At 31.5% G+C, this 23629-nt stretch overlaps 1 protein-coding gene across 2 annotated transcripts in view; it reads right to left on the minus strand.

Annotated features, from left to right (window-relative positions):
• Positions 1-18787, minus strand: part of LOC134712407 (uncharacterized) — a 35691-nt gene extending 16904 nt beyond the window's left edge. Inside the window, exons 1-10 of one of the 2 annotated variants that reach the window (XM_063573919.1) lie at positions 18448-18787; positions 10737-10875; positions 9595-9699; positions 8862-8927; positions 7980-8077; positions 5838-5963; positions 5141-5215; positions 3607-3715; positions 2486-2755; positions 781-852 (exon numbers count right to left, since the gene is read on the minus strand). In XM_063573919.1, coding sequence (XP_063429989.1) covers positions 781-852; positions 2486-2755; positions 3607-3715; positions 5141-5215; positions 5838-5963; positions 7980-8077; positions 8862-8927; positions 9595-9699; positions 10737-10871 — 1056 coding nt within the window. In that variant the 5' untranslated portion in view covers positions 10872-10875; positions 18448-18787. The remainder of the gene's footprint in view (positions 1-780; positions 853-2485; positions 2756-3606; positions 3716-5140; positions 5216-5837; positions 5964-7979; positions 8078-8861; positions 8928-9594; positions 9700-10736; positions 10876-18447) is intronic. The other variant, XM_063573920.1, reaches the window with a different exon arrangement.
• Positions 18788-23629: the final 4842 nt, after the last annotated feature.

The raw sequence follows: 23629 nt of genomic DNA on the forward strand, positions 1-23629 counted from the left end.
TAACTAATTTTTAGTTATATCCTATTCTAACTCTGTTACTATTATTTTAAATTTTAACTAGTAGATAAGATTTTAAATAACGCAATTTTAAAAATAAACAAATTTTTTAAATGCGGTGACCCTGCAGATAGGGTGGACTTCCTGAAGAAGAAGAAGAAGAAGAAGAAGAAGAAGAAGAAGAAGAAGAAGAAGAAGAAGAAGAAGAAGAAGAAGAAGAAGGTAATCTATTCCTGAGGTAGATAAGCCTTAGTATTTCAAAAAATTCAAAAGCATTTTGTAAACAGTAAATTTAAAAATATTTGTATTAAACTTTTAAGACAAAGTCGTCTAAAATTAAAAGGGTTTTTCTTTGATTTATATTTGTAATATAGAGAAGATAACTGCAAATGTATGTGAAAATTGGATTCAGCAACACAAAAAAGACACGTTCTTCTGTAATGGTGATGTTTTTTAAAAGCTCTTTAATACCCTGACCTCGGACGAAGGTGTATTTTATCAGTACATAAATGTTTAGATGTTTACAGTTTTATCCTAAAGATAATTCAGCGCAAATGATGCGCTTGCAACAATTAGTAATATCGTATGGTGTTCCAAATTAATTGTCGGTTATACATATCCTTTGAGAGGCGCTCTGTAGTTTCGTATTTGAAATCTTAACTTTTGTTTTATAAGAAGCAACTGGTGAGTAGTATGTAAAATAAACCCTTATCTGGTGTATCAATTAATAAACCTGGTATCTTTGATGAGTTTTTATACCTTATCATAGCATTTTGTACTTACCAGATTTTGATTTATACTGTACTCCTTTATAGGACCTGTTGACTTAAGTAAACCTCTACATACACTGTAAACCTAACAAATAAATGGATTTTCTTTTATCCAATGATATGGTAAACTTTATATGTCGTTTTGAAACAAGAATATATAGGTGTCATACTACCGTTGTTTTCCCCTATTATTCTTTGTTAAAATTGCACTTCTCAAAAAAATGTGCAGAAATTATCTTTTTCAAATAAAGAAATACTTGGCAAGAGTACATTTTTATCCTTTCCAGTACTATAGAAAAATGTCACATAACATTTCATTGCATATAAGAAAATAACCATCACTGGAAGTGAGGGATAAAATTCGAATATCACGACCCAGGCCATAGGTAAATTTCCAATAATCTATGGCTTCCATGAATTATTTCTTAATTAGGTTTAAACCACCATTTCGGTCTTCTTAAAATGTCTTGTACGTATGAAGGCAGGAATATGGCAGTTTTTGTCTAATAGTTCGTTTCAATGGATGTTGCTTAGTTGTTTGTTTTAGGTTTTTTGTTTCTGGTGTTTCGTTGTTTTCCTCTTGTTGAGTTTATAGCCCGGATTTGTTTTCTCTCAATCGATTTATGACAATTAAACAGCGGCATACTAATCATGTTTTATTTATCACAACTTTTATCTGCATGACGTCACGTCATGGATGGCAGTCTCTGTTGGTAAGGCTTAATAAAACCCCTTATCTGTATGACGCCATTTCACAAGAAATCTACGTGATGTGTATTATGAAATGTATATGGTTTGGCCTTTTCAATATCACACATCGTATCAACCCTAAAATATATTTTCCTTGAGAAAAGAACAGAGAATTATTACTACTGTAAATTGTTGCTATTTTTATAGTTTCATAAAACACATTTCAAGTGTCCAGGTGTCACATCACATATGACTTGTTACTAACACTGTGACCGATCAATATCATGTATATGACATATATGTATGCATACAGAGTGTGTAATACCATCCCTCCACTTGAACTATCTTTTAGTTACTATGTTTGAAAATAAAAATTCAGAGTGACCAAACCTTAAACATGGACGTAAAATGTAAAGCGTAACATCGTTTGAGATTACTATTAGGAATGCAACCTACTAAATACAAGTTCACCATTTTAGTTATAAATTGATATTGTAAAAACAAAGGTATAAACTTTGCATGTTCCTTTTGCGCGTCACTGTTTGTAATGTCCTGTGGTGTCTGTAATTAATGGAAGATGTTCGTTGTTTTGCAGTTTGCATGCTGTGTCGACTTTCCTATTATTTATGTGGTCGTTTATCTCTGGTTATTGTTGTTACATGTGTTTGTGCTGTAGTGTTATCATTTTAGCGACATTTTTAAACATTTTCATATAAGAGTTTTGGCTAGCCATAAAACCAAGTTCAACCCGCCATATTTTCTGAAAATGTTCTGTTCAAGTCAGCTGTTTTCAATGTATGTTGGAGTTTGATTTAAATGCACTTCAGTGTTCACTTGTTTTCCCCGGATTTGTTTTTTTTTTTCTCGATCGATTTGACTTTTGAACACCGGTTTACTACTGTTGCCTTTATCAACCATATGTTTTCAAATAAAAATTCATACTCAATCACAACATTAATGAAGAAGTAGTATATGCCATTAAACAAATGTATATACATCTAAGGGAAGACATTACTGTGACAACATACCATGTCTAGATATATACAACTTGTCCTTCTCTTGTTTCTCCAAAGAATACCCGACCATTCTTGTCTCGACCAGTATATTCTAAACCCTGCTTCAAACAGCTTTCTCAAGTGTTTTAGTGCTGACAAATACTTGATTCCAGATTTAGGATCGCCATAACTAATCCGAATAGATAGCTGTTGTATTTCATTGAGCATTCCACTATTGATCACGTGATCAACAATTATATCAGTAAGGTTGCCAACATCAATAATTAGAATATCCTGGCCATTCTATCAAGAGGGAAATAAGCATCTATCTTTAAATGGTAATGATTTAGCTTATAAAAATAACTTTACAGACAATGGGCCATATCATTGTAGAGTTATATATATATATATTAAAAAAAAAGGGACTGAGTGCTGTTTTTTTGGTGTTTTTTTTTGAAAGGAGACATGTAGTGCTGGTCGGAACAGGTTTTAGCTCTTTATTCTTTGTATTCTATTGTGATAAATAGATAGTAAAAACACACATTTTACATTTGAATTTACATAATTTTACAGATTGACATTATATACCAAAGTCTGAATAACACAACACATTACCGTTAAACCCTCACATTGTCCTCTTTTGTTCGATTTTGACTTAAAAGAATAAAACATACTAAAAATGATGACAAGAATGATGTCACATGTGGAAAAGGGGAAACATTTTTTTTATTTCTTGTTAAGTGGAGCAGTCCTTAACTGATTTATCAATATCACATTTTTTGGAGAGAAAAAAATCTAGTTTGCCGTCATTTTGATAGCTTCTTTTTCTTCAATTTTAAGCAGATCTCTTTGCTACATGTCCCTTCCTAATCATTATTATTTTTTCAATTTTGCCCCTTTAATAATTTTACTGCTATAACTAGGAGATTACTATTATACTGACATCTGCAGGAGGAATTTCTCCAAGGGCAATCAGTAGGCTGGCACTTATAAGTAAACATATAAATTAGTAAGAGAGAAATATTAGAAAGGGAATTGTAGCAAGTCTAAATGACCCACCATAGTCCTCGATTTATATTCTTGATAAGAAAGTCACTATCAAAACAAAAATTGCTATCAATTTATAAGTGTTAATTAAACTGGCACAACTTTACCGATTCCTCTTTTACTGCATAGCTCCATGCATCAAGTTTTGTGGGTTGACCATCATTAATAATATTTTCCTTTTTTGAAAGATATACTTCATCAGTTCCAGTCTGTTTTCTTAAATAATAAAACACATATATTATATATATGTGTCCATAATAATCATATTAAGAAATAAATTAGTTTATCATTAAGGACGATAACTTCTATTGTGTTTTTGTTATTTGCGTACTGAAAGTTATGCTCGTGCAGGCTCAAGCTTTTTCTGTGCAATATTGTTGTAATGATAAAAAAAAAATCCTCAGAGAATTAACTAAGAGTAACATGAAAGGGATAACTACCGACTCATGAACACAACTGTTAACCGACATGAGTTCGACCTAAATCTTTTGGCGCGTAAATACTTAGGTTACGTTATCGAAAAACGATATTGATTATAATATGTACACATAACAACAAACATGATTTTTGTTTTGCTGTGAAACTCTTCGTGTTCAGTTAACCAATCGCACTTTGTATTTTGTGTTTACATGTTTGTGTTGTACTTGACAAACAAATTTATATGTTTGGACAATAACGATAGTACGATTGGTAAAAATGATCTTCCAATCTCAAGCATACCTATGTCACGTGCGTTTCCGTCTTGTTCAAATGACAAATGTCAAAAAAAGTAAAATCACAAAAATACTGATCTTAGAGGAAATCCAATTCGGAAAGTCCATAATCACATGACAAAATCAAATAACAAAACGTATCAAAAACGAATGGACAAGAACTGTCATATTCCTGGCATGGTACAGGCATTTTCAAATGTAGAAAATGGTGGATTAGCGCTAACACTCTCACTATAATGACAGTCTCATCAAATTCCGTTATATTTACATTGATTACGTTAAATAAACAGACACAATAAATAAAATAGTCAAAATATGGGTACATCGAAGTTATTCACATCAAAAAAACATTTCTGTTCAATCACCATTATTTCTTTGGATTTCTTTTATCTGTAGTTATCCTTATAATTCATGAACTTAAAGTTAGTTGTTAGGTGTTGTTCATTGTTAAACGCTTATGGTGATGAACGGTTCATGAAAGGAGATAGGAAGGATTGCCAATTAAATAAAAGCTAAGTGAAAAGTAATAATAAACTCAGGATTTACTCTGGGTTTTACCAAATTAAAGTTATTTCGTTGTAATTTAGTTTTAAATTACATATACGTTATGTATTACTGGCGTTGGAACAATTCTTTTCCGTTTTGATCGTTATTTCTATTCAGTTGTTTAAACGTTTATAAAGACGAGTAGAAGTAACTTCATTCCGGAGAATCAAGCTTGCTTCTCGACTTTACTTGCTAATGAGTTGCTAATTTGACAGTCTATCCGATATTTATTTCTAACTAACTCTAATAAGTGAGTTACTTCGTCTTAAAATGCAAGTAGTAAATTCATAGTGTGATAATATTTGAGTTTATGCAATTAGGATAATATTCTCAATCATATCAGCTGGTGGCAAAACTAGTAAATGAATAATAAATAATGTACCTTGGTTTGTATCTTTGAACTTTCATCTTATAAATCATGTTGATACTTTGGACATTTTCATAATCATTTACGGTGCTATAAAAAACAGTGTGTTATATTTTCCCATTGCTATCTATCAATAAAAGAATGTCATGTTTTACATATTTAAACATTACGACTGTAACATTTTCTCGTTTTACTAGAAGTTTGCACTTCTCTAGCAATTTTTTGTCTATAGCACTAAAAAGATTTCTAAACGAGAGGCGAAAGATATTATGGGGACATTCAAAATCAGTTAAAAAAAACAGCATGTAAATTACTTCATAGAAAACAAAAGACTGAGCAACACAAATCCCCCAAAAGGACGAGGATGGTATCAGGTGCTCCTAAAGGTTTAGCAAATCCTGCTCAACTTGTGACATTCGTCGATGATATTCCCTTATAGAGAAGAGTTTTTCTTTAAGTATTCTAAGATAACACATATTAAAAATTTTGTAAAATACTCCAGAATATAAAATATATCCCAGTCATAGCATTTACTCATCGTAAAATGGTTGTTCTTTTTACATACTTTTGCACGATTTGGTGAAGTATTCGCGACTTAACGGCAAAAAAAGAAAGTTTTCATTTAACTATTGGCCTTCAAGCTTACATATGTCATAACTTTTTTGTTTTTTTCGTACAAATGAGTGAATATATTGATTTTTATTTTTTATACCTCAGCACATGGATAACTGTTTTACTGTTTGGTTTATAGCACCCATCTGTACAAATGTTCCACCCATTCTTTACTGATCCATGTCGACTTCGTTTAGCGCAAAAGAAATGAATTGTTGTTGTTATTCTATAATAGATAATAAAATATGTTTATGAACAAACAGAGGGAAATTAAGCAAGAGAGGAGTCAGTGAAATAACTCATACATAAGTATTCAGTCTAAAATTTAAGTTTTGTTCACACATCGTTGTCTTTATGATAGAATTGTATGCGAATGTCATACAAGTGAGAAGTTAAGCTAGCTATAAAGCAACACAAGAAAATAAATGCCTGTTTTTGTTTTTGTCACTTGCTTACTTGATAACTTTAACACCACTGGGTTGATGCAACTGCTGGTGGACGTTTCATCCCCGAGGTTTCACCAGCCTATAAGTCAACACTCCGGTGTTGACATGAATATCAATAATGTGGTCCTTTTTTCTATATTTCCTGTTTACAAAAATTTGAATTTTACAAAACACTAAGGATTTTCTTATCCCATGCATAGATTAAATTAGCCGTATTTGGCACAACATTTTGGAATTTTGGGTCCCAATGCTCTTCGACTTTTTACTTGTTTGGCTTTATAAATATTTTGATTTGAGCGTCACTGATGAGTCTTATGTAGTCGAAACGCGCGTCTGGCGTACTAAATTATATTCCTGGTACCTTTGATAACTTTTACACCACTGGGTCGATGCCACTGCTGGTGGACGTTTCATCCCCGAGGGTATCACCAGCCCAGTAGTCATCACTCCCGTGTTGACATGAATATAAATAATGTGGTCCTTCTTCTAAATTTCCTTTTTACAAAACTTTGAATTTTTCGAAACACTAAGGATTTTCTTATCCCATGCATAGATTACCTTAGCCGTATTTGGCACAACTTTTTAAAATTTTGGATCCTCAATTCTCTTCAACTTTGAACTTGTTTGGCTTTATAAATATTTTGATATGAGCGTCACTGGTGAGTCTCATGTAGACGAAACGCGCGTCTAGCGTACTAAATTATAATCCTGGTACCTTTGATAACTAAGGGACTTTTCGTTCAGAATTTTCTTCGGAGTTCGGTATTTCCGTTCTTATACTTTTTACATCAATGCAAAATATTCCCTAATGACACTTCTAATTGATTCTTATATGACATAGGAGATATATGTGTGTTGTTAGTATGACATAATTCAAGAAACTCTTCCCATTTATTTATTTTTTAGTTTTAACACCAGAAAAAAGAATTCTACAGATGAAATGATAAAATAACAAATCGTCCGCTTGTCAAGTCAATCAAAATACACGACACCAAAATATATTCGAAAACATAATTAAAACATCTGATGAACGTTATCGTTCCAGTAAAAAAATTCTAACTTCTAAATTGCTGCCCGAACAATTTCAATTATAAATTTAAAATAACAACCACTAACTCAAAGAATGACCGTGATTTAAAAATAATTACCACTAAAATGTTTTGTATATGAATTCTTCATTTGGATTATCTGTTGTAACATGTAAAGTTTTAAGACTTATATGATAATAAAAATATTGATTGAACTGTTTTGTACTAATGTAAGTATAATCATCGGAATACGGAATTTGAACATCGGTATACTTTTGTAGCCTAACTTGTTAGTTATTGTAAAATTCAGAATGAACATGGGGAATGTGTCACGGAGACAGCAACTCGACCAAAGGAAGCCCACCAATGGGTCTTAAACACTACAAAAAAAATCCCGAATCCGAAGGCAGGCTTCAGTTTGCCCTTAAGCCATATTTGTACTATTTCAGTACAAATAAAAATCACACTAAACTCGAAAACATATAAATACATGATTATGAGACAAAGGAAAGAAGTTAACAAAAAGTTATATTTTGTTAGGAGCCTAGTTGGCTGAAAAAGTATATAGCACATGACGAATAATAATTATAGTCTTTTACAATCTAGATTTCAAAATAACAAAACACTTTATGACAATCCCGGGTTTAAATAAGAACTTATTTGTTTTTAAAACAACCGTCTCTTTCCATTTTCGATGTACTTATTGATCAATGGAATTATACAAGAGAATCGTACTGGTTTCTTTCTCCAGGAAATAGCTGTAAGTACCTTTGATATAGACAATCTAAAACTTTTGTCGGTAATGTTGATAAAATATGGTCAGGTGGAATAAAGAAAGTACCATCAAAAGTTCTGTATTGTTCAATCTGAAATCAATAAATTTCATTTAGTTCAAACTCGTTACACCGTATCACAGAAATAAATTTGTCTTAGTTTTACGTCTACTCCTTTAAAATGTATTGTTTATGGATCATTATGAATGGCGTTATTAAAATTATTTCGAATTACGAGATAGAAAGCTCGACTAATTGACGCCGAACCTTCAAACTTACAAATCCACAATAATATAATGGTACATAAAGTTCAAGGTTTAGTTTTTTATTTATAAAATCATTTGATGAATAGTGAATGCTTTATAACTGTTAACAATAGTAAATTCACATAACACCCTCAAAAAGTAATAGAACATAAAACCCAATCAAAATACTCTTGTCGCAAAGGCAAGAGCAAAGAATAAAATAAAATCCTCTGGTATTTCTTAGCGCAAAGCTCCTGGTGATATTTGATGAAGAGTGAGTACATTTATTTATCAAATGAAAAGCCTACCAAGGATCACTGATGTTTAGAAATTGTGTCATCTCTTGGCATCTTTTCGACCGACAGAAAAATATTTGTCAAAGTGGAGCTTCTATTTCAGACGTTTCAATTCAATGCATTTTTAAACTAGAGATTACAAATGATCTCGTACTTAATATGCACTTAATATTATCAAAAAAGGCAGTGACTATTCTTCCAGACATCCAAGAAAATATTTTGATTTTTTATAGACTATATGCCAATAGAAATCGTTTCGCCATCTTGTACAAAAACTAGAGAATATAAATTTTAGAGCACGTAGAAACTATGGGTCCAAACTTTTAATTATCTTACTGTTTGTATGCAGTTAAAATCTTCTTTTGGTTTAAAATCTCCTACGGCTGAGTCTGAAATCTCTTTCTGAAAGTACAAATGGTGTGCCATGAAACAAACCAGTTTTATGTTGTGTCGACTATTATTTTTTTTTTGCGTTTCTCTGTTTTGAGTATTCATGCTTATGCTTGTACTGTATTTTGTCACGTAGTATTGTCATTTTAGCGATATTTTTTTAACATTGATATATAAGCGGGAGGTTTGGCTAGCCATAAAACCAGGTTCGTCCCACTATTTTTTCTTAAAATGTCCTGTACCAAGTCAGGAATATGACAGTTGTTATCAAATAATATGTTTCTATGTATTTTGACGTTTGTTTTGGTTTCTATATATTTTGATGTTTGTTTTTGTTGCAAATCAGTGTTCCTGTTGTTCCTTAGTTTTCTTCTTATATCTGATGTGTTTCCCGTGGTTTCAATTTGAACTACGAAATTGCTTTTATTCAATCAATTTATGACATTTGAATACTGTTATACAACTGTTACCTTCAATTCATCTTTTGATAAAGTTAATACAATTAATGAAAACATTGAAATATAATTAACGCATACTTTTTAAGAGTAAAATTTTATATGAAAGTCTTTATGTCATTTTTAATCTGTTAATTACTATGGGTCTTGTATTAGATTGTTCATTGTTAGTGGTTTTGATTTCTTCTTATGATATTTTTTACAACTGAAATTACATATCTTACAGTTTTTATGCAGAACATGTCCCCTTTTGATTCAAAAGCTCCTAATGTTGAGTATGTTCTCTCATTTGGTTTGAACTTAACTTGTCTTGATTCTGTTTCATCGCTCTGAAAAATACAATTATTTCATATTCACACGACATTAAATATCTGCATCATACAAAATAAATATTGGCAAATTATGGTGAAAATGTAATAAATGTAAATAAAGAAGTTTTAAAATGTTTCAGACATTTTATTCCAAAAAAAAACAGAAAGTTTTCCAAAATGTTACTTACAGTTGAGTATTAGATATGAATTAAGCGTACACTAAGTTTATGTATTCTTTTCATTGTAGCAGAATAATATTAATGGTAGCAACTTCATAACTGTTTTTATTTGAAGACATAACGCTCATCTGGCGTATCAAATTATAAGCCTGGAACTTTGATAATTATTTACTGCAGCAGGTGCGCAGTTCGACAAGTATTCAGTGATAAACGAGGGCCAAAATAATCTTATTTGTTGAAAATACAATACCTTATAAGAAAAACACGTTTTAGAGCTTGAAAAACAAAACTAAAACCCAAGCCCAGTCTGGACAAGGAATGAGGGCTTTGCATACATAAGATATTTACTTTACTATCTTATAACTGTAAATTTCAAGGAGAATGTACATACTTTGGACTGCTAAAACTTTATTATATAAATTTTGCATCAAGGACTGTTATAACTACTGTAAATCAAAATTCACTACCTTATTCATATATGACAATATTCACACAATCATCTTGTTTATACATATTTTCTGATATTGTATTTTAAGATAACTGACGTTGTGTATCATCTTAATTACGTTTTGTAGTATTCTTTATTTGTCTTTATGAATATTACTTTTACTCTTTAACCTGTTTTTTGTGATACACATTTGAGACTCTGTACTTGTTCAGCCCGTCATTATGTTGTTGTTCTATGAAATATTTTTGTATTCTTATCTTTCGTTTTGCTGATGTGTTTTGTCTGTATGCTTTTTTTGTTTTTCTTTGATGCATATGACTTGACTCTGTGCCTATTATTATGCCATTATAAAAAAAGGTAAAATAAACCTTTAAGACAAAAGTAAGCTCTAATTGTTACAGTTTTCATCAGATGGCCTTCTCACTTACCTGTTTTACGAATTGTGTTGTTTTTTGTTGATCAGTACCATCATCGTGGACAAGAATGAAATTCTTATATGAAATCAAAGTCAACAATAATCCAACGACTAAACATGGTAGGAATATTTTCGTACCAGCCTTCATACTCCTAAAATAAATAACATATTTTCTTATTTCATTATTTTTTACTTTGTGTGCATTTGTCAAAGATATAAGAAGATGTGTTATGAATGCCAATAGGACAACTCTCCATCCAAGTCACAATTTAATTAAGTAAACCATTATAGTTCCTTTCTAGAACCATTTAAGCGGTTCACTTTGTTTTTATTTGTGTTTTATCTTGGCATTTTGGCGTTGATGGCATATATGCAATTCTTAATCTCATTGATATTCAGAATTGAATATCTATAATATTTACTTATGTGCATGACATACAAAGTGATCTCATCCTATAAAAACATTACCGTTGATTTTGTGGTGCCAAAAACCATCCGTGACTATGTGTTTAAAAGTAAGCAAAGAGTTCGTGAATTTTATTACCTCTTTTGTCATGCTTCAATGCATTAGATCGAGTAACGTAAAGATAGGTTTTGTAACGTGGGGAAGTGTGAATTTATTGTTTAATCTCGCTACTGTCGACATACTTTGGAGCTCAGAATTGAAAATTAGTAAGAAATTGATTAAATTTACAATCACACAGAATGAATAAAACTCAATTATTATCATTATGAATATTACATCCTCTCCATACATATTTTAAAGTTGACTATGTTGAAGGTGGTATTTATTTCTTTTATCGGAATCTTACTCCGCATACTTCAAACGTCTGTTTGATGATGAATTCGTCAATATAGGCATTCATAAATTCCTCAATGTATATGGAAACTGTGTGAAAGTATGCGATATTTTTCTATAAGCTGGTTTGGTTTGCAGTCACATTTTGTTCCTGAATTCGAAGTGTATTATTCCTAGACTGTTTTAAAGTAATCTTGCGGGGACTATGCTGGGTTTTATTCTTTTGTGTAATATCTCTACTCACTGTTAAAATAGGGTTTTCTTTGAGACGAGAAGATACAAATGCACATAATTCAACTCAAAATTTTCGATTGGAAAAATTTGGCTCATATTGATACAATCAGTGCTGTCAGATTTCGGTTTTCTTTGCAACAATTGTGTTATATTAATGATCAAACAAGATGTGTTCGGACTAGATACACATTAGCATTGTGATTATTTTTGAATTAATGAAGTTGAGTATACTGTCGTCTCGTCCTTCAAATCCATCTGCTAAAAACCAGCCATTTTATTGTTTGCCGATTCTATTCCAAAGGAACTAGATTTCTAAAGCTATTTGTCTTGCATGCGATAACACTATTTCTCACTCTAACATTGTTTTCGATAATCTTTTCTGTTTCTATTCCACAGAAACTGGTGAAATGAATCCTTGATGTCAGGCACACCACTTTTTGTTTAATTGATGATATATCATCATTTTATATACAATAAGGTCGATTATACATAATTTTCATTGTGTAATCATTGTACCCTATTATTGCACATTTCAAATTCATTGACCACGAATCAAAAATCGCATCGATTAACAGTTTTCGGGAAGATGAATAACACATTTTAATTCATAATTCATTGGACAGACATTTTTTGACGCTATATACGCTATCCGATCATCTTATTAACTGTTTTGATTGACAGCTGTAACAGCTATAAAACTTCTCTTATGTTGATAAGGTACAATTGTTCAATTCAATTTAACAATGTCGTTGTCTTTTGAAATACGACATGTGTCAGTTATATTTCTTCTTATGGAGCCACCATTTTATTTTTAGGGGGGCATTGTGTATAGGATGAAAAATGTGTCCTGCCTTTATACTTTTCACTCTGACGGGTCCTGCCTTTCCTTTAAGTTTATCCTGACTTTTTTTTATCTAAATTGTCATCTTGACCTTTTTGCAAGTGTCTCACCCTGCCTTTTAACATTTCATCCCCTAATTTCAAATGTAGCTTCCTTACGATTTTTTCATGGTCGTTTTGACACATAATAAAAATTCAGCATAGATACCGTTACATTCAGAATTGGTAGCTACGACGTAACCTTACAGATACAAACCATCCATCAAATTCATATTAACTTCTTTCTTTCATGTCAATTCTTGTAGACTCCTATCCCAAATATCCTCTATATAACATATCTATTGTTTGTTTGTAAGATATTTACACATTCATCAATCATGTTGGTTTGCTATATTTTGTGCAAATATTTTATTTTGAGCTTACAGCATATAAACGTTTAATATGTATACTTTTCTATTGCACTTCATTTCAATAAATATCTGGTCCTGTAAAAAAACATATCTAAAAATAAACTCTTTGCTAGAGATAATTCGTTTGGGTACTGTACCTTTAGTATGATCTTTGTAGCAGTGAAGTTATGATTGTCCAGATAGGTATAAAAGGTAGATTTTTGTATTAGTTTTCAGCTATATCACGGTTTTGAACAGATTTCTTTTACCGTTTTCATTTACTTACTGTGTTCTTGGTATACATCATATATGCTCCAAATGGGAGTGACATTTAACAGTAATTGCTCCACCATATGCGCACATCGACAATACTTATCTCTTTATAACTTAACAATGTAATCAAAAAGAGTGAGAATAATCGGTCAATGTTATCATATGAAATAGATGTGCTTTCTTATTATTAAATTGAATTATAATTATAACGACAGCTGATATCAAGAAATAGTATTTTTTAACTCCATGCATCTATAAAAAAAATCATTAATATTTTACAACAACCAATAACCATCTTTTTTGCCGCTTTAGTATGGTTTTAAAATAATCTAAATAGCAGTACAGTATATTCACACAAATAAAAGTTAAAATTTAAAAACATAATAATTTGATAACAAAAGTCCATCAGTAAATATTTAAGAAAAGACTTGTCAACAGAATGTATTTCAATTGATTTCAATTCCTATTTGTGTTTTATAGTTCAAATTGTGTACATCTGATCAGTATGATGCGATTTAGAAAAAAATGTAAGTATAAAAAGTAAAAAAATAACCAAATTAAAAAAAAAAGTTATCAAATGGCATTATCAAAAGCTTAAACACGTCAAATGGATGGATAACAACTGCCATATTCCTGACTTGGTACATGCATTTTCTAATATCGAAAATGATGGACTTAACCAGATTATATAGCTAGCTAAACCTCTCCCTTGTATGGCAGTCGCATAAAATTAATTATATGGACAACGATATGTGAACAAAACATACAGACATAATAGGTAAAAATGTCACAAATGGGAGTACAGCAGTCATCATTTTGTTAGGATCTTAATCACTATAAAAAAAATATTTAAATAAAAGTCCAAGTCTCTGTGTTGAAGGCCATACATTGACCTATAATGGTTTACTTTTATCAATTGTTATTTGGATGGAAAGTTGTCTCATTGGCACTCACGCCACATCTTCCTATATCTATTAACAGTAGTACTCCGCTGTTTCAAGAGTCACAACTCGATTGAGCGAAAACAATCCAGATTACAAACTAAAACCGAGGGAAACAAATCAACCACAAGAGGAACACAGCGAAATAACAGAACAAAGAAATGCAACAATAAAACAAACAACAATGCAACATTCATAGAAACAAACTATTATATCTGACTTGGTACAGGACATTTTAAGAAAAAATGAAATACAAAAAAGCGTATGAACAAATCACATTGTAATGATCAGCTGTTAAACACTTTGTACACTTATATTGTAAAGAAACAGTAGTATGTCTTCCTTCATAGGCGACAATGCTAGCTAACACTTTCTATAAAGAAACTTGAACAAAACAGATGGTTAGGGCTGTTATATGTGTGGTATTACTACTTTATCATTCTATTCTAGATACTGATGTGAAATAATGGAATTCGAACAGACCGTGTTTGAAGTATCCACGGTCACCTTGGATTTTACACCAATTTTGTCTTTCAAAATTTATATTGTATATAACACGCTGCAGTAATTAATTAGTAAATTTTCACAAAAATTGCATAGCCATTCACCCAATCACTGCGCTCTAATGTATACTTCCTTTGCCTGCCTTAGATTTGTTTCAGTCCACATCTGATTCCAACCACTACCCCTAGAATAGGCTTTGGTTGCTGATAAATAAAGGCAACAGTAGTATACCGCTGTTCGAAAGTCATAAATCGATTGAGAGAAAAAAAAATATAGGTCACAAACTAATACCGAGTGAAACACATCAACTATATGAGGAAAACAACGAAACAACAGAACCATTGAACTGCAACAAAAACAAACGACAATGCAACACACACAGAAACGAGTTAAAAGATAAAAATTCCCATTTTCCTGACTAAGTACATAACATTTAAAGAAACAAATGGTTGGTTGGACCTGGTTTTGTGGCTAGCCGAACCTCGCGCTTTTATGGCAATGGTAAATATAAGACTTAAATGACAATATTACATTACAGTTATACAGAACAAATACATGCAAGAACATTTAGAACAGAGAAATACATAAATAAACAATGCAATACTACATTTCGACATGCTAATCACAGAATAAAAACGAACAGTAAAACAACCTAGGACAGCGAACCACGAATTGTCCGTCACATGACTGAACTAACGCCACAAAATCCTGGGCTGATGTTAATAATTTAGAAAGAGGTTCGGTGAAGCACTTGAAAGACTTAGCACTATACCGATGTTTTAAGAACATTTATGTAGTTAAGATATCCAATACAGTGCTGGAAGATCCAGTTCTTCCTGTTTGGTTGAAATTCCGAAAGAACATATAACAGACCTATGATAATCCAGGATTTCGTCTTTAGTTAGTTTCGCGGGGTATACATCACGTTTCCAGGTGAATTGTCATTATCATTCATCTAGCATTTCATGTAATGTTATTTGCACACAAAAAAGATGTTGTTCGGGGCTTTATCTGCAGAGACAACAACATATTTGTCATGAATGTAGGACAAGTGTTTTGTTAAATTTGGTCTTTAAAGATTTATGTAGCATAGGTATTACATAATCCATTCCGTTTCTTCATTCTAATATGTATCAAGGACCTATCAGCGTAAATACATTCGGAAAGAATATTTACGTCTTCTGTATCGCTTTTAACCCATTGCCTGTGAAAACAGTAAGGATAAGGAAGTTTTTAATATGTTTCTGTTTAAATAAACGCATCATAGCTACCAGGATTAAATTTTGTATTTCAACCGTTGCATAAGTTCCTTTCCGAAATTATGACAAACGGGCAGTGCTTTATTTATAGGTGAAAGGGTAGTGTTGGGTTTTTTTTTTCTCAATATGTGCAATTGTAACATATTTTTTTAGTTGATCATTTATGATAAAAAGTATGAAGAATCAGGAAAAAGCCTTTTTGAACAATTTTTAAGATGGTATTACCATGTTTTTTTAAATCTATATTATAAATATATTCGCTACAGTTACTTATAAATAAACTAAGGCCACACATCGACCTATAGATTGCATTTCTGTAAAAATTGACAATCCAATTTCCCATAGGAACTCCTTTTACGGCTAAAACTGTACCACTTTTACTATGAAGTTTTGAAAAATATCTTATCCTAGAATTGAAAGTTCATTTGCACCACAATATTTTTCAAAGGTCAATGTATAGGGCTGTGCGGCATATTTTCAACGTTTATATGCCCTGAACTTCTCAGAGTTTAAACTTACACTAATTTTCTTAACTACCCCTACCTCCGATGAAAGGTGACCACAGATTTCAATATAAACAATATGCACATGTTTATTTACTGGTAACATTCCCAAGTTCTGTCTCTGCGATATGGAACACAGAGAGCATAACTGGGAACCAGTATGTAAACAAAATTAATTTTCTATGAATATTCAATTTCTCCCCAAAAGAGGAGGGTTATCAGAAACAGTTGTATTTACTAAGTGCAACCTATAATGGTTTACTTTTTTTAAATTGTTATTTGGATGGAGAATTGTCTCATTGGCACTCACACCACATCTTCCTATATCTATAAACAAAACTTATTATACCCATATTACAACGTTCTATAGTTGACTTTCAAAGAATGTTCTGAGGTTAAACATTTTTTATCTGTGAGACAGGTATTTCAGCTGAACATTTTGACAAATTTACGTGAAATGTGTGCATTCATTTGATTTTAAGATTTATTTGTTAATGTTTGTTAGCTAATATATAAGTTAAAACTTTGCCACACAACATCTAAATATTCCATCGAACACATTAGATCCAATGTGAAATTTAAGTGAACTAATCAAATTATAGCTGCAACTCAATGAATAACGACGTTAGTGGTATAATTTTGGAACGAATTTTTCATGATCATTTAAATTACTACGCCTTATGAATTTGTAATGCAATAATGACATACTATGTTCACACTATCATAAAAATTATTACTGTGGTATGACTCTCAACCAGAGACCAAATTACATAGATGTACACAACTATGGGTCACCGTGTGGCCTTCAACAATCTGTAAAAACCGTACTCCATAGAAAGTTACAAAAGGCCCCAGTTACAAATGTTAAACAATTCAAACACGAAAGCCAACGGCCTAACGTGTGTTCATAACACTAAATGAAAAACGAATATGATATTCAGCAACACACGACAACCATTGATTTACTGGATACTGACTAGAACAAGGCACATGCACATGTGACGCGGTTTAACATGCTTGCTGGCACTAAACCCTCTCTCTAACCGGAACTACTTTGCATAGTCAAAACTCACAGCAACCATGACAAAAACTCAAACTAACAATACATACAACAAACTGTACAAATCTAACTACTAACTGTTTAACCAACGAACTATACAAATCAAATCATACAAACTGTAAAAATAACGAACTATACAAGTCAAGTTAAGTTTAACTATAAAAATATCATACTATACGAATAAAACTAACTATAAAATCAACGAACTATCCAATTCAATCCTGGGAACAGTATATCTAATATAAGGTCAATATATATGTTTCTAATCAAACTGACTATAAAAACAACATACTGTATAAATCAACATTACTATGAAAAACAACTTACTATACAAATCAATATAACTTTTAACCAAAGAAAAGTACAGTAATGAAATTCGGATATCATTCTGTAAACATCTAATATTGAAATACTACACTGAACGTGTCATTCGTTATTACTATATTAAACAATACGATCAGATGCATTTCTAATAGACTTCAAGAAACTAAGACTATTTTAAAACAGGTCTCAACAATAAGGCAGCAACCATTTGATTTTCGGTTTGGGGGGGGGGGGGGGGTTATGGTGTTTTTTTCTGGACAAATTTTTTCTATTTTTTTCGCGACAAGTCTTTCAATTTTAGCCTTACATATAGTGGCAGATGAGGGTGAAACAAACAATTTTGTTTTCTCGCAATCAAAAACAAATTATTTTTTTCTCCAAAATCTGGAAACAAACTTTTTTTTCTAAAAAAAATAAAATAGCCCCCCCCCCCCCCCCCCCCCCCCCCGAAATCCAAATGGTTGCTGCCTAAGTAAATATTGTTCGGTGTAATCAAAAACAACATGCGACCGTGTGTTTTGAGATTTGCTGGTTTAAATGCATGCTAGGTATTTATAACTGTAATTAGGCTTGTGTTTTATGAGTATTATGTGCTTACTTTTACGACAGTTCGTCTTTGAAAACAGTGTTGATTCTGTAGATTTCAACCTCGCTCCGATTTGCAGCAACGTCCTATATAAACTGTATGGTGGTCATACACCGTGTAAACAGTAGAATGTTCCTTCACTAAAATCAAATTATACATTCTCGACAAGTATACGACATGAAATCATACAATTCCATTCTACATGCTATGTTCTTATGTTCAATTGAAATATGTTGTGTAAACAGTTTTGATCATTTGTGAATGCGCATTTGATTCGGGCATACCAAAAATAGCCTCTGTTAATAATCCACTTAATATAAATAAATAGATAAATTATTTCAACACATACACTTAAAAGTACAAACTAATAAAGTCCACTATAAAACTTTAATTAAAGAAAGAGTTTATTTTTCTAACGTTTTAAATTCACAATACATTTTCAATTTGGAAGAAAACCATTAGATAAATAGATATACAAATGTACAAAGACAGATTGTAACAGTTAAAAGACACGTGATTAAATTGGATACACGTGATAAGGTATAGCCCTAAAGCACAAAAGAAGACAATATGTAATTTAAATCATAAACCTTTTTTTCGAAAAATGAAAGACAATAGGTTGTATAGATAAAGAAATACCCTTATTTGAAAAGGTTTTATTTTAAACAAATAATATGAGAACAATGAGACAAAGATGACTGCTTTTGATAGTGCAAAAGAGTGTAGTTACAGGATGCGACACGTCTCTAATGAGTCTATAAGACAGTGCACTCAATTCACTGCGCTCATGGCACTCACTCTTTCGAAGGGATTAACTAAGGGACTAGTTCTTCATATATTTAGTGTAATTAAACAATGCTTTAGCCTAGTCCAAAGTAAGTATTTCATGTCTATGGAAAGGAAGGGTGAGATACTGGAACTCCCTCACCATCTTATTCCTACAGAATCTTCTACAAAACCAAAAATGGATATACATTATCAAAATCGTTTATTTAGACAGGGTAACCATTTCAACAAATGGGACATATATTGAAAAAGGATTAAAAGTTGTATAACAGTCTCTAATCGTTCTTTTAAGAATGGCACATTATACGATACATTTGCGTAAAAAAATATTAAATTGTGCACAGCAGACTAGGCCAATGCTATATTTAACATTGGTTCAATAATTGAATAAACAGAAAAAGACACAATCTCATTAACCAACGATATGACTTCCAAAGACTGCCGATGGTCATATCACCTAATATTTACAGAAAATAAATATATCAAGAGATAGCGAACTCGTACAAAATGGATTTCTAGGTCTGTTTGATTACATGTTATAGGTTAAATCCCGCTGCAAATGTTTGCACCTGTCCTAAGTCAGGAATCTGATGTACAGTAGTTGTCGTTTGTTTATGTAATATATACGTGTTTCTCGTTTCTCGTTTTGTTTATATAGATTAGACCGTTGGTTTTCCCGTTTGAATGGTTTTACACTAGTAATTTTGGGGCCCTTTATAGCTTGTTGTTCGGTGTGACCTCAGGCTCCGTGTTGAAATCCGTACTTTAACCTATAATGGTTTACTTTTTAAATTGTTACTTGGATGGAGAGTTGTCTCATTGGCACTCACACCACATCTCCTATATCTATTCATAAAGGAAAAAATCCAAACAGTATGGTAAGAACAAAATGGTTTCGGAATGACAAATTGGAAAAAAATCAAACGAGAAAACTAAAACGGCCTGAAAAATAACACTAAAAGTATTCCTACTGTTGTGGGAAATACCCACTGCTATTATTTATTTCCATAGTTTAAGTTGACATAGTGAATTATATACACCAATTGGTCAATTTGTTTAAACTTTTGCTAGATTCAAAGAGTAAAAAAATGAATTCCAATATGTTTATATTTACTGTGTTAATATTAATATATTATTCTTTGTCATATGATAATCTACAAGTTAAATATGCGACAGTTACATTTAATTTAATAGAACACTTGGTTAATTTTAAACGTTTATAAGTAAGAAACAATATTCAGTCATATATTGTTGAACAGTTTGTTAGGGGTTACATGAAGAATGTGTGACAGAACTGACATTCAGTATAATTTGGCCATTATAGTGGAGCAGCGAAGGCGACAATTTCAGAAATTTAAATTACCTAAATACCTCTGGGAATTTGATAGCTCATTGGAAAGCTGAAATCATGTACTTTTTGAAAATGAGTGTCCTAAATTATAAAATCTGGTACAGTTATACTGAAAATCATGGTCAAAGGTCATTACTAAAAACAATCCCATTTTCATCTTGAGAAACAATACCATTGATGTTTTTCAAAAAGAATATTCTATTCAATAAATTATGAGTAGTATTATGTAGAAATGCGTGTTAGTTCATACAAAATCCTTTTCATTATTGCCCATGACGTCAGATCAACGTTTTATTCAACGTAGTACTACGGGGCGCCGAATGGGACTCTTGTGGTTTTGTACTCAAAATTCAATTTTGTACGGACAAAAGTGACTTTTGTTCAACAAAAATAAGTTCAGTTTAACAAAATTTGTATCATACTACAAATTAAAAATTTTGTCATACAAAATTATCTATCAGCGGACAAAACTCACTTTTGTCATGACAAAATTCATTTTTGTTACAAAGACTTGACTTTTGTTACCTAATTTGAAAATTGGGCGACAAAAGTCAATTTTGTATTCAAATTAGTTTAGTTTGGTTTCTGTGAACTAATTTGCATACAAAATTGACTTTTGTTACACAAAATTGACTTTTGTTACACAAAATTGACTTTTGTTACACAAAATTGACTTTTATTACACAAAATTGACTTTTGTTACACAAAATTGACTTTTGTGAGACAAAATTGACAAAATTGACTTTTGTCTCAACAAAATTGACAAAATTCACTTTTGTCTCAACAAAATTGACAAAATTGACTTTTGTCTCAACAAAATTGACAAAATTCACTTTTGTCTCAACCAAATTGACAAAATTGAATTTTGTCTAAACAAAATTGACAAAATTGAATTTTGTCACAACAAAATTGACAAAATTGAATTTTGTCTCAACAAAATTGATTTTTGTCTCACGAAAGTCAATTTTGTCTCACGAAAGTCAATTTTGTCTCATAAAAGTAAATTTTGTTGTTACAAAAGTGAATTTTGTCGTCACAAAAATGAATTTTGTCGTCACAAAAATGAATTTAGTCATCACAAAATTGACTTTTGTCTCTACAAAATTGACAAAATTGACTTTTGTCTCAACAAAATTGATAAAATTGACTTTTGTCTCAACAAAATTGACTTTTGTCTCAACAAAATTGACAAAATTGACTTTTGTCTCAACAAAATTGACAAAATTGATTTTTGTCTCAACAAAATTGACAAAATTGACTTTTGTCTCAACAAAATTGACAAACTTGAATTTTGTCTCACATAAGTCAATTTTGTCTCACAAAAGTCAATTTTGTCTCACAAAAGTTAATTTTGTCTCACAAAAGTTAATTTTGTCTCACAAAAGTTAATTTTGTCTCACAAAAGTCAATGTTGTCTCACAAAAGTCAATTTTGTCTCACACAATTGACTTTTGTGATTTAATTTCCATATCAGGTAACAAAAGTCAATTTTGTATGCAAATATGTTTATATTGTTTATATTTGCATACCTTTTAGACAAAATTGACTTTTGTCATGACAAATATTAATTTTGTCTACAAAAATGAATTTTGTCATGACAAAAATGAATTTTGTCTACATACATGAATTTTGTCATCACAAAATTGAAGTTCTCACAAAACAAGTCTGTAGCACAAAGTTTTGTAAGACAAAAATGATTTTGTTATGACAGAATTGAATTTTGTACAAAACCACAAGAGTCCCATTCGGCGCCCCGTAAGTACGTGGTAAACAAATTTTAAAGCCTAATAAAAACAGTAACAAAATAACCTTGATATTTGACCTCGACAAATATCATTTCTTGAGGATAAACGAGTATCAAAACTGCATAGTTGATAAATCAAACAAAATGTACAGTCATTTTAAACTTCTTTCCACTATTCAGGAATTCGACGTGTCACTGAGTTTTCTTAAAATGAATTCCAACTATCTCAATACTAGATACCTTTTCATATATTATAGTTATTGGCTTGATATATTATTCAATGAGTGGTGCAAGCGTGTTGTAGAACAAATTCAAAAATTGAGACATGACCGTTTTGGTCTCCATGATGAGCTTATTTTAAAAATTATAGCAAACTAAAATAAAGTTACAAAATATTACAACAAGAACTATTTTCATGATATTTCATCTGTGCCATCAGCTATGTCGGCTGATCAATCCTGTTACAACTACATAGATTTTAACAAAAACATAAATCAGTGCAAGTAGGACCCTATTCCTTGCAAACACTTGCATCGTGGCATGTTTTATTTCCTTACATGAACAAATTAAATCTTGTAGAAAGTCTCCTGAACGAAAACTGGCTCTAACATGTCATTTTGCGCAGCTTTCAAACCAAAATTACATCGGGAGCCGTTATATTTGTTGGCTTAACATGCCGACAGCCAAATTTTGTTTTGCCACATTGCACGTAGTACGTTTTGCTTAAACACGGATTCACAAGGCAGAAGCTTTATAAGACTTTCATCTTTATTGGTAGCCAACTGATGTCTCAGCAAATTTAAATCGTTGTGATATTTCTTAAATTTGTATTCCGAGTCGTATGAAGGAGTAACAAACATCCTAGCAACATCTACAGCAATTTCAACTTCATTGTGTGTTAAGGCTACACGATAACTGAAACGACTTGGTTTTGGCTTTTTACCGATTCCAAAACAAACTTAAAACTTTAGTCTTAGAGGCATTTTTTTTTATTAGTTGTTAGTGGCTTTGAACTAGCTGTCAGATAACTGCGAGTACTCTCAGATCTGTTAATATTGTCTTTTTTTGTGTTGGGATGTATAAGTACCCGGCCACGTCCACTTGTATTTGTTGTCTATCTGATGGGTTAAACCTTTTTCAACTGATTTGTATAGTTCGTTCTTATGTTGTACTGTTATACCACTGTCCCAGGTTAGGGTAGGGTTGGGATCACGCTAACATGTTTAACCCCGTTATTTATGTATGTGTCTGTCCCAAGTCAGGAGCCTGTAATTCAGTGTTTGTCGTTTGTTTATGTGTTACATATTTGTTTT

This window comes from Mytilus trossulus, chromosome 3 (genome assembly GCF_036588685.1).
Source record: "Mytilus trossulus isolate FHL-02 chromosome 3, PNRI_Mtr1.1.1.hap1, whole genome shotgun sequence".
Lineage (NCBI taxonomy): Eukaryota > Metazoa > Mollusca > Bivalvia > Mytilida > Mytilidae > Mytilus > Mytilus trossulus.